This window comes from Elephas maximus, chromosome 19, assembly GCF_024166365.1.
Source record: "Elephas maximus indicus isolate mEleMax1 chromosome 19, mEleMax1 primary haplotype, whole genome shotgun sequence".
NCBI lineage: Eukaryota > Metazoa > Chordata > Mammalia > Proboscidea > Elephantidae > Elephas > Elephas maximus.
Window position 1 is genome coordinate 51,386,131 of NC_064837.1, and position 11,927 is coordinate 51,398,057.

Sequence of the window (11,927 nt, forward strand, 5' to 3'; positions counted from 1 at the left end):
CCCACCGCCGCGACCTCTCCCTGGCTGGGGCGGGCTGGAGGGCGGAGGTGGTCAGTAAACAGTCCTATTGTACAAATATACAGCGCGGGCTGGGGGGGCGGGGAAGTCAAGCCCTCCAACACCGGGACGGGGCGGGGCGCGCCAGGCTGGGCTCTGCGGCCAGCCGGCAGGCGGTGGGGCTGTGGCCCGGGTGGTGGTGACATAGGCCGGGGCATCAGAGCTGGGGAAGACCGGCAGACAGGCACAGGCAGAGAGGGGCGCGAGCGGGGGACAAGTCATTCTCAGCCCCCCGCCAGAGGGGACCCCCGGGCCATGGAGGATGGAAGGGGGCGCGGGGAGCTCAATCGGAGTAGATGATGAAGCCGGAAAATGTGCTGTATTTGTTGCTGTTGCCGCCATGCGCTTTGCCTCCGTCCAGCTTGATGAAGACCTCGTCGCCCGCGTCCAGGTGCAGGATCACGCTGTTGCTGGCGTAGTCGTAGTTCTGGTCCGCGTCCTGGGCAATGGCGCTGGCCCGCACCTGCAGGGGTGGTGTGGGGAGGAGAGCGATGGGGGGGGGGAGAAGGTAGGGAGGGGGAAGGAGAGGAGCGGATCAGGGAGGGAAGGGGGCTGTTAGAGGTGAGTCGGCCACACCGGGAGGATTTGGAGGCCCTAAACCCAGCCACCAGTGCCTTCTCCACCACCCCTCCCAACTTTATAACTTTGTGTATTTGGGGAGGGGTCATAGAGGCCTGGATTTTTTAGTCAAGTCACATGGAAGTCTGAATTTGGAGTCATGGTGGAATCTTCCTCCCTAACTCATCTAAGTCTTAGCATCTGGCCTGCCCGGGGAACCTCTAGGATGTACCAGCCTGGAACTGCCCTCCTTGCAGACAAGGATTCTCTGGACCCCCAGGGTGGAGGGCCATTCCCTCTCTCATCATTCCTTCCTCTTTAATAATAACATTTCAGCCACATCCACCCTCTCTTAATGTCAGTGGATGGACACAAGAACTAAGGGTAGCCCCATAGTTCTAGTTGCTAGGCCAATGCCAGACTGCTAGCAACCACCCCAGAACCAGAACAGGTCTGTAGCCTCCTTGTCTGAAGTTTTTTCCAGAGCCTCTCACACATATCCACCCACCACCACAGCAGTGATGGAAGGCCTGATCATCCTTTCCCCTCCCAAAGTTCAGATTAGGGCTGGGTGTTGGTCTCCAACGAGCTGTAGCCTGTTACCCCACCAAGTGGGGAGGGAGGTCCTGCAGGAGATGGGGCAAGAGAGCACCAGCATTTGGGTAAAACACTTGCCATCACTTTTGGGGGCTCTGACTATATTCATAAGATAGTGGGGTGGGTGTATGTGTGGTGGTGGGTGAATTCCCTCCCAGCATTCCTCTCTAACAGCTGAGGCCAGGAAAGCCCTGAGCCTTGGGATCTGGGGCCTCCCCAGGATATCCTGGGTGGAGAGTGGAAGGGAGGAGCCATCTCCAAGGTTCCTTCTTGTGGGGAAAGAATGCATTGAACCAGGTTCTTTCAGCAGGCTTCTCAAAGGCTCTTTTCCATCCTGCCCCTCCTCAGAAGGGAGCTCCCCCTACAGCTGATATTCTGGGCTGGACCAGGCTGAATTAGGGGAGGGGACCAGCCTCCCTCCTGGGGAGGCAGAATGGCAGGTCAGCTGTGTCAAAGCTGCTGACTCAGCAGCAACGCGGCAAGAATGAGGACCAAACATATTTGCATGCAGTCTTCCGTTTAAAGCCCAAATCTCTCCAGCCCCTTCTCTCCCCTCAACCTCTTCTTCCCCAGCCTGGGAAGGAACTGTCTGGGCACTTAGCTGGGAAAACTCCTGGTCTAGCTAAGGGGGAGGGGATAAAGTGAGGGCAAGATGCTGTTTATCAATAAGCTCAGTTTCTCTATCTGGAAAATAGACGAGGAGACCCTGCCTCACCACTGCCACTTTTGTGAAAGCCTTTTGATGGTGAAGGAAAAAAAAGGTTAAATATTGACAAGGCTTTAAGCTACTAAGAAAGAGCTGAAAGCAAGCAGCCAACTTCCGTATTGTTCCCTGGGCCCTAATCCTGGTAGTATTTATTATTATACATGCATTTCATTATCTTTGCTAATAAATTACTGCTAATAACAATTATTTTTATTACCCAGATTAATTTAGCCTTAATGCATTAAAACAGTATGCTCCTTAATAACCAAATCCATTAGAATACAGTCATCTGTTATTAGGAATCTCCTGCTGATATGACAGCCATCAGAAGTGTTATGCTTATGTTTATTATTTATTCATCACCATGACTGTTGCTGTAATTATCCTAATTATCCACGGAGGCAGGGAGAATTTATGCCCTTCTATCCTTAGACAGTGGGGGATCCGAGAATGGAACCCAGGGGTCCTGATTCTCTGCCCAAGACCAGAAGCAGTTGAGGCACTCAGCTCTTGGTGGGGGCCAAGGGGATGTTTGAGGAATTGAGGTTGCCATGGAAGCAGAAAAGCATGTCAGGGACTTGTCATGAGGGGGCTCCCTAGAATCAACTTCTGAAGAGTTGCCAGGAGGGGAAACTGAGGCCATGCTCTGACCAGGAGCCCAGAATGGGGGAGAACACAGGGAACCTGCCACAGCTTACAGATCAATGCTGGGTCTTGGATGTGCAGGCATGGCTCCATGGGCAGCCAGCCTGGCCCACAGGGACTCGAGCTTTCACACACTTGCTGGGCCCCTACTGTCCTTGGGTTGTGTTCAGCTGCTAACCATGTGCTAACACACATGGGGTCACCACGAGTCAGAATCAACTCGAGGGCAACAAGTTTGGTTTTGACTTACTGTGACAGACACTGTGCTCTATGCTGTGAAAGGCATTACGGGTCAGAGAGGGTATCTGGGGACCCCTCTCCCATCACCAGGTGAGAAGCTGATCTCCAGTTAGGTGTTTATACCACAGCCCTCAGTCTAGACACCCCACCACTTCTGACCTCTGCTAGATGCAGCCTCTGCTGGCCAATCCCTTGCCCATTTTTAATACTCATCTTCCCACAGCCCACTTCCCTGGACATAGGCCCTGGCCTATCTCCACTCCCCCATTCCCAGCCAAGTTTATCAATTCTGTGCCCTTCCTGACCCATCTCAACTACAGGCAGCTCACCTTGCCCAGGGCACTGCCCCCAACCTAGCACCCCTTCCTCAGGTTCCTCAGGCTCCCCAAGTCCTAATGACCAAGGCTTGATGCCAGAGGACTGGGGCTGGTGACCCAAAGCTACCCTGGGTAGAGGGTGGACAAGGAGGCTGGGCCTCAGACAAAGAGAGAGAGGGGGTCTCGGCACCAGGCATGAAGGCGGTGAGCCCCAGCAATCTTGCCCAGGGAAGGTTCAGGGCCAGATGCAGCTGTGTCTCCTTGCAGAAATACTGGAAGCCTCTCTGCAGGCAGAAAGCCAGGGAGGAAAAACACAGAGCCCAGGGTCACCCTTGGTCCTGAAGGCATGGGAGGGGCAAGCACCTCTCCTCTATTCCCATCCATTGCCCAGCCCTGTCCTTTTTCCTTTGCGCACTAGAACGTCCTCTTCACCTCTGAGCTAGCCATTCCCTATACTTTTCTCCCTGCCCCTGTTTCCTCACCTCACCTTGGAATCCAGGTTTACCATCTTCTGCCCCTGCCCCTCAGGGGCTGGGGACTGAGCTGGGGGTGGCCCCACTGAACTGCTGCCCCTAGCCAACACATCTGGGGACAGGAGTTGCCCACTGGGCTCCCAGTCCACCTTTAACATGGCACTCATTGGAGTGTGTTACTGTCTGATTGCCACTGTCTCCCCTGCACAGATCATGAGTTCTAGGAGGGCAGGTATCAAGCCCCAAAAGCGCCTCCTAGTAGGGGCTCAAAACAAATGTGTGGAATGCCTAATGTGACTGAGCAAGTCTCTTGGGCAATCTCGAAGCAGTCACAAAGGATGTGTGTGACTTGTTTCTCTTCTTTTATTTGGCAAGAGGGTAAAATGGTCTGAAAGGTCAGCGGTTCGAACCCACCAGCCACTCTGCGGGAGAAAGATGTGGCAGTCTGCTTCCATAAAGATTACAGACTTGGAAACCCTATGGGGTAGTTCTACTCTGTCCTATAGGGTCTCTATGAATTGGAATTGACTCGATGGCAACTCATGATCTGTGCAGGGGAGACAGTGGCAATCAGACAGTAACACACTCCAATGAGTGCCATGTTAAAGGTGGACTGGGAGCCCAGTGGGCAACTCCTGTCCCCAATTGACTCGATGGCAACAGGGTTTTTAAATGGTCTGAGTAACTGTATTAAAATACTGGGTCTTAGAAACCCCCAGTTAAAGCCATCTCCTTTTTCCTACTGGCCCATGGCCCTACCTCCAGTGAGCACCCCTCATTAGGCTCTGCCAAAGCCCTGCCCTGCCCTGCCAGAGGTGAAAGAAGGGGCTTTTGAGCCTGTTTCACCTGAAGTGCCCCTTCCTCCACACACATATACCCATCCTTGGGACCTCCTCTCACTTTGTCTCTCAGGCCCTCATGTGACCCCCTGAGGTGGTACACAGCCCACTGGTGGGCTGGTGACTGCCTCACTATCCAGGCAATCTGGGTCCCCAGCCCCCTGAACCCTCAGCTTCATGCCAGCCCAAACTTTCTTTGGGAAAGGAAGAAATTCCATTGATGAAGGTGACATTGCTGCATGCCTTATTGGTGACTAATAAGGGGAATTGTGCGGCTATCTGCAAAATAAGCCTCCTACACTGGGGCCTGCCCTTTGGTCAGGAACCAAGGACAAAGAGAAGAGACATGGGGAAGCCTGATAGACACAAGTGGGATAGAGAGACACAAGGAATAGAGCAGATGGGGCTTAGAACCTGGGGAGAGAGGCCAGAAACCCAGGGAGAGACAGACAGGAATGGTAGACACAGGGGTGAAAGAAACAGGAAAGAAACTGAGAGACAGGGGAAAGAGGCAAGGGAGAGGCAGAAACCAGAGACAGAGAAGCAGGCAGGGGAGAGAGAAGGGGCAGACCTGCAAGCATCTCGAAGGCTTTTTGCTGACTCCCCAATGCCTGCCCACACCTTCACCCACTCCTCCCTCCAGCCTTGAGGACCCACTGGACAGCAGGGCCTCAGGGCAGTGCTGCATGGGGAGGGTTCCAACAGGGCCTTGGGTCGCAGTCTGACCAGCCCAGCTTGAGTTCTGACCGGTGAGGGCTCCCCTTCTTCCCCAAGAATGCTCAGCCTGATCACACCCACGGCGGGGGGGGGGGGGGGACCCAGGCCACCCTGGGCTGGGAACCCTGAAGGGGGGTGGGGAGGGAGAGGGCTGTGGAGCTGGGCAAAGTTGTCACTCTGAAGCAGGATTGGTTCGAGGTTAGTTTCCCCGCTGGCCGCTTCAAGGAGAGTACCTCGCGCTCGTGGGTTCTCACACCAGAGTCCCCACGCACTCTGCGCCTGCCAGCTTTGGTCCCCAGGTTGCGGGCAGGGAACTGAGAGGTTCCCCCGACACTCCAAGAGTCAGGAGAGGTTAGATCTGGGAGACAGAGAGGAGGGGGAATTTCCTCCTCTTTGCCCCGCCTCTGGAGGAAAAAGTTTTCCCCCGAGGCAGCCCTCTTGCTCCCGGGAGCTCAGGGACAGAGCGGAGGGACTGCGCAGTGTCGGTTTTTGCTAAGGGTGTCAGATCCGCGCAGTGGTCCCTTCCGAGGGCGAGGGACGTATAGCCCTTCCGGTTCTCTTTGCCTTTGTGCCCGAAACCTCTCCTACAGCCTGCCTTCTCCGCTTGCGCGCACAGCCGCGCGCCCGAGCGCCCGCGGGCGCCAAGGCTGCTTTCCCCACCCGCTGCTCCCGAGCCCATCTTTGCCCTCTCCATTGCCCGCTGGTAGCAGCCTGAACCTCAGCTACCAGATGCCACCTTCCCAGGGTCAAACCCCCAAGGGTCAGTCCGCCCGCCCGGGAGCCCTGCGCTCTGACAAGTTGGGCTAGATAACCGCTTTTCGGTTCTGTGGGTACCCAGCAGCGTCTGCCTCAGACAGCGCCTGGGAACCGAGGAGTTAGGGATGCCAGCAGGCTCTGACCATTCTTGCATGTGATGCCTACGTGAGTCTGCTGTGGGGTCCCCACCAGCGCCCGCCTGGCGCACCTGTCGACTCTGACACTGTGCCTATCTGCCCCGGGCTCCCTGGGTGCCCTACCCCCAGGCTGGCCCCATACCCCCGCCGGGCCCACCTGGCCATTCTTGCAGAGGTCCGCCCACATACTGGTGCCGTCGCCGCCGCGCATGAGGACATGGTAGGTGAAAAAGTAGGTGCCAGGAATGTTGCACGTAAACTTGCCGCTGGCCGCGTCGTAATTGTTGCCTAGGTTGGTGACCACATCGTCGAACTTGAGCACTTCGTAACCCTCGTGGGGGTTCTTGAGGCCGGCGTAGAAGGCCACACGCGGCACTGTGGTGTAGGTGGCTGTGCTGATGGCACCGCTGCCCCCCGCTCCCGGCAGCCCGGGGAGCCCTGGCTTGCCTGGCTCACCCTTCTCCCCGGGCGGCCCCACGGGGCCCGGAGGACCCGGGTCCCCGGGAGGCCCAGGGGGCCCCGGCTTGCCGGTGCGGCCCGGCTTCCCCTGGGGGCCCTGCACCAGCGTGGAGGGCGGGGGCGCGCCGCTTTGCTCGCTCAGGGCGTCGCCGCCGTCGGGTCGCGCGCCGGCGCCGGGGCCCCGCGCGGGGTAGGGGTCGCACACCATGCGACAGGTGCCCAGCATCTCATAGTGGCCGTCCGGGCCGGCCGAGCTCACCAGGACGGGGATGAGCACCACCAACACCAGAAGCATCACCACGCCCGCGGCGGCAGCCAGCAGCGTCTTCCGGCCGGCGCGAAGCCTGGGGAGCGCCGGGCCGCCTGGACGCGCCGTCGGGGCAATGGTGCCGGACGGAGGGGGCGCGGCAGGGCGCCCGCGCTCAGGGCCGGTCCGGCGGCGCTGCGGGCATGGGGCCGGGCAGGGGGCGCCGCGCGATGCTGGCTGCGCTGCGGAGCCCAGCTGCCGACTCCAGCCTCGCGCCTCCCTCCCGCTGCGCGGCCGGACTGAGCGCAGCGGCCGCAGCCTCCCGCCTTGTCCTCCCGCCTCCTCGCCGGGGCCACCGCCCCCTCGGCACGGCTCTGCCCCGCCCCTCGGCGCGGCCCGGCGCCCGAGAGGGGTGGGGCTGTGGGCGGGGCCGGCGCCTAATTGGGCCGCGGACGGTAGGGATCCGCCCACCTCTTGGGGAGGGCGAGAAAGGGGCGGGGCCTCGGGGGTAGAGCTGTAGCCCTATGAAGAAGGGGGAGACTGAGGGAGCGAGACACAGAAATGGGGAGGAGGCTAGAAGCTGGAAAACAGAGAGAGGCTCCCGGAGGAAAGGGAGAGCAGGGACCAAAGCGAACGGAAGAGAGGGCAACGGGAGAGCTAGAGAGCGGTGAGGGGGACAGAGAGAGGAGAGACCTCGAGGATCTGTCACGAGGAAAACCGGGAGGGACAGAGGAAGGCGCGAGGGGCCGTGTCCCTCAGGGGGCGGAGATGAGGAGGGGTTGCCCGAGGCTGCAGGGGACAAAGAGAGCGATTGAGGGAAGGACAGAGAGGGGAGCGAGGAGGAAGGACAGGAAGAGGGTTATGAGGCGGGAGAAGAGGGGACGGCCAAAGGAGGATAGGGGAGGGGGCTGTCTCGCACCATGACCTAGCAGACCACCCGTCCAGTGCCCAGTGGGTTCCCGAGTACCGAGATCAGCACTCTTCTCTTTTCTGGCTCCTTACTCCTTGCTGCTCCCGAGCCTGCCTTTCGCCAGGAGGGCTAGGATCTTGGATACCCTCCTCGACAGGGCTAGCGACTCAAGGGACACGAGCACTGTCATTAAAGTAGGATTTGTACAGACCCCTCTCCCCTAGTATAGTCAGGCCAGGCCGGGCTCCTTTTTCTTGGGACCCGCTTCCACCATCTTCCTCTGATCAGGCCCTTTATCACTGATTCTAGACAAGGAAAAAATGGGGATCTTAAGAAAATGAGTATCCCCGCATTATTTCTCCATCTGAGAATAAGAAGATATCCCTGGGTGGTGGCCCCCTTTCCCAGCCACCGGGACGGGTTGACCCCACCCAGCTCCTCAGCCCTCCTCCTTCAGCCTCCTGTGTGGGCTCCCGAAGTCTTCTCCCGACCAGGTTGTGTGAGGCACTCCTCTTCCTCAAAGGCAGTAAAGTGTTTATGTTGCATAAACTGAAATGTGTCTAGTTCCATCAAAATATTTGTCACATTATTTGAGGCCCAGCTCTTGCTGCTCCACTGCCAGCCACCGGGGAGGGCTCTGTCATTCCGAGCAGGGCTGGCTGCTGCAGAGGGCCCCACCAGCCTCTGCCTTCTCTCCAGAGAGGCCTCAGCCCTGCTCACCCTCTCTCCTTGCTGACCCATCGTGAAATCCACAGAATTTTCTGGCCTTTCCTACCCACAGTTGAGCTGTTTAGCCCCGCTAAGGGCTGGGAGGAGGAAAGGGCTACGGGATATTAACAGGGGGCTGCGAGTGGGGATATCAAAAGGGGGGCTGTGAGAGAGTACCCTCCAAGCTTTGAAGACTGAGCCCAGGTTAATGTCCCCACCGCCAAGGAGGAAGCTTAAAAATGCAATAAATAGCATTGATTCAGGGCTTACTGTGTGCCTGACTCTGTTGAATGCTTTACATAAGTGGTCGCACTTGATCTTAACAACAATCCAAAAAGGCAAAGCTCATCGTTATTCTCTGTTTATGGATGGAGAACTGAGGCTCTGGGAAGTTAAGGCACTTGCCCAAAGTCACACAACTAATAAGTGGTAGAGCCGAGGTTCAAACTGGCAGTCTGGCTCCAGTTCTTCCAGCTTCAATTCAATTGGGTCTGTAGGCACAGTTTACCGCCCGAAGGGAGGACAGTATTCGGTGCAGAGGGGACTTAAGGTAGCAGACCTCCTCCGGCTCGGGAAGAGCGGTCCTCAGGTCTCGGTTATCAGTCCAGTTTTCTGTCCTTCACTGCAGTCTTCCCAGTATATCTCTCCTAATAGCGACAGGGCTGGTAACCCGAGGGACACGTGCACGGTCATTAGCGTAGGATTTGTACAGACCACCTCCCCGCCCCTAGTACCCACGCACACGGCCCCTCGTCGCTGGTGCTCGCCTGCCCGCCACAGCCCTCCCATAACCGGCCGGGGAACGGCGGCTAGCTGCCCCCGGGCCCCCGGCCACTAGCTCGCCGGGTGTCGGAGAGGCGCGCTCGGCGGCAAGCGCCCCGCCCCTGCCCGCCAGCGCTCCCGCTCCCCTGGCGCGGTGTGGCGTCTCTGTCAGCCCAGCCGGATTCTCCCCGCTTCGCTGGAGTGGAAAATAACGGCTTCAAACTTTGCAGAGTGGAGCTGGTGCCAGCACTTTAATTAACAGCCATCTTAGCCTGCGAGCCGGGGCCATCCGCTCCGCGCCTCCCAAGGGCTCTCCGGGTCCCGCCCCGGCCCCGCCCAGGTCCCGAAGGAGACACCCCTCTCCTCTTACCAGGTGTGGGGCTCTCGAAGCTCCACGTCCCTTTTTCCGTGGGAATGAGATTCGGGCTGACTGGCAGGCGGTGCTGCCTTGCGGGACGGCTCCCCAGGTTCCTTCCTGAAGACCCACAGATGTCCTCCACCTCAAACTCTCTAAAAAGCCGGGCGGTTGAAGATTCTGGAATTAGAGACCTTGCCAATCCCGGCTGATGATTTTAGGCAAATCATCTGACCTTGCAGGGTCCAGTGACCTCCTCCATAAAAAGTGTTGTGAGAATTAAATGAGATATAACGTATGTAAAGCACTGAACTCAGCATCTGACCCTCCGTGTGCACCCAGTAAATGGTGGCTAATATAATTATTTCACCTTGAGGCTAAGCAGGCCTTCCCACCACCCCAGACCTTCAGTCTCCTCGGTTCTGCCATCTTCCTGCAGAGAGTTGTACTTGGTACTGGAAGAGGGGGACAATGGACCTATCTTCTCAGGTTTAGAGAGGGAACTAGGTGAGTGAGGAAGAAACCCTGGAGTCCCAGCTCCCAGGCTAACCACCTGTGAAGATCAGGGACCCAAGTTTTCAGAAAGGAGAAGGAGCGAGTGTGGGTGGGGGGGGGGGATGGGGAGAGAGGATAAACAAATCTGCATTTGGGATACCCCAAGGTTTGGTTTTGCTTTCCTCCTGTGGGTGGGAGCTGCTTCACTCCTGCAGCCCCCATCATCCAGAGTGGTGTGTGGAGAGGGCAGGGACGTGGGTAAGGCTCTTTATTTAAGCATGGTTGACTTTAGGAAACTGAGTGGCTGTTCCGTGTTATTTTGGGGTTCTATGAATGAATGTGAGTGGGTGTGAATGTGTAAGAGGCTGTGTTTGTATTAGGGTGCCTGGGTTTGTGAGTGAAAGGGGGTGCTGTGCCTTGACTCATCAGCTAGCAAATCCGCATTCATTTATTCACTTATTCATTCAGTAAATATTTACTGAAAGCACCAAGCTAGGCACTGCAAGGTGGTAGTGGTCACATGTCTAAAAATGAGAAAGACCTGAACAGTAGCCCTAGGGAGCTCACTGTTTGGTAGGGAGCGTGGGCAGAAAGAAGTGATAAATGCTATGATAATTATTGTAGGTAACATTATTTGAGCACTTAGTGCAAAGTCCTGTTCTAAGCACTCTTGTGGATTCTCTCATTTGGATTTAACAACCTATTATAATCGATTAAAAAGTATTACATCACTTATATCATTTAATATCAATAACCCCTTGAGGAAAGTACTATTATTTCCCCCATTTTACAGCTGAGGAAACTAAGACTTAGGAAGGGGTTTGTACTAGGTGTTATGAAGCACAGATGAAGAGCTCCTCTCAGGGAAGTCCAGGAAGACTTTACAGAGGAGGTGTCCCTTCTTCCGTACATCCATCCATCCGTCCATCCTCCATCCATTCTGTAATGCCATATTAATTGACTCTTGTTAGCACAGGACATATCACATCTCTTGTTAGCATAGGACACCAAGAAAAGCTTCTGTCCTCTTGGAGTTCACAGGGTATTGCAGGAAGCTGGACAATTGAATAAGCAATTGCTATCCAGCCTGACAGCTGCGCTCACTGCCTGGGAATGTGTGTAAGGGAACACTCAGCAATGTCACCTAAATTCATCTGGAGGCAGGGAACTACGGGAGGCTTCCTGGAGGAGGAGATATTTAAATTCTGCTCTGATGCAAGAATAAAAAACAAAACAAAAAAACCATTGCCTTCCAGTCAATCCTATAGGACAGAGTAGAACTGTTCCATAGGGTTTCCAAGGAGCACCTTGTGGATTCAAACTGCTGACCTTTTGGTCAGCCAAACTCTTAAATCACTACAGCACCAGGGTTTCCAATGAGGAGCAGGAGTCAGCAAAGTGAAGAGGATGAGGTTGATCACTAGAGGTGGAGGAGGGAAGGAGGGAGGGAAGAGTGTGCTAGGCAAAAGGAACAGCATATGTTAAGGCCAGGTCTTGCAGGGTCTTGTGGGCTGTGACAAGGAGTTTATTGTTTATCCTAAGGGCAATAGGAAACCACTGAAGGGTTTTAAGTGAGTGAATGATATAATCAGATTTTTCAGATTAGAAGAATCATTCTGGCTGCTGTTGGGAGGAGAGTTTAAAATAGAGTAAGAGTAAAGGTAGGGAGATTAGCTGGGAGGCAATTGCAGTGGTCCAGGTGAGAGCTGATGGTGGTCTGACCTGGGAAGGCAGGAGGCAGATTGGCAGACTTGACGACAGATTGGATGGGGTGGAGTGGGGAGAGGCAGGAGACTTCCAGTTTTCTAAAAGGATCTTGAAATGTTTATTAAATGAATGAAGGATGGATGAATGTTGTTGCCATTACCTGGGTACCTGACATATATGCCAGGTGCTTTATATATTCTAATTCATTTAATCTCACTAGAAGTTTAAGGAATAAGTATTAT

At 55.8% G+C, this 11,927-nt stretch overlaps 1 protein-coding gene across 1 annotated transcript; it reads right to left on the reverse strand.

Annotated features, from left to right (window-relative positions):
* Positions 1-340: 340 nt before the first annotated feature.
* On the reverse strand, positions 341-6,796 carry C1QL1 (complement C1q like 1). Its single transcript, XM_049860698.1, has 2 exons — positions 6,200-6,796; positions 341-520 (listed from the first exon to the last, which is right to left on the reverse strand). Exons 1-2 carry the CDS (start codon positions 6,794-6,796, stop codon positions 341-343), a joined length of 777 nt encoding a protein of 258 aa, XP_049716655.1.
* Between the last annotated feature and the right edge of the window lie 5,131 nt (positions 6,797-11,927).

Excerpts from the sequence above, each read along its gene's own strand:
- C1QL1 (XM_049860698.1), bottom strand. The coding sequence starts at position 6,796 with ATGCTTCTGGTGTTGGTGGTGCTCATCCCCGTCCTGGTGAGCTCGGCC. Across the intron at positions 521-6,199 it reads ACCTCTGCAAGAATGGCCAG|GTGCGGGCCAGCGCCATTGC; the intron begins GTGGGCCCGGCG and ends CCACCCCTGCAG.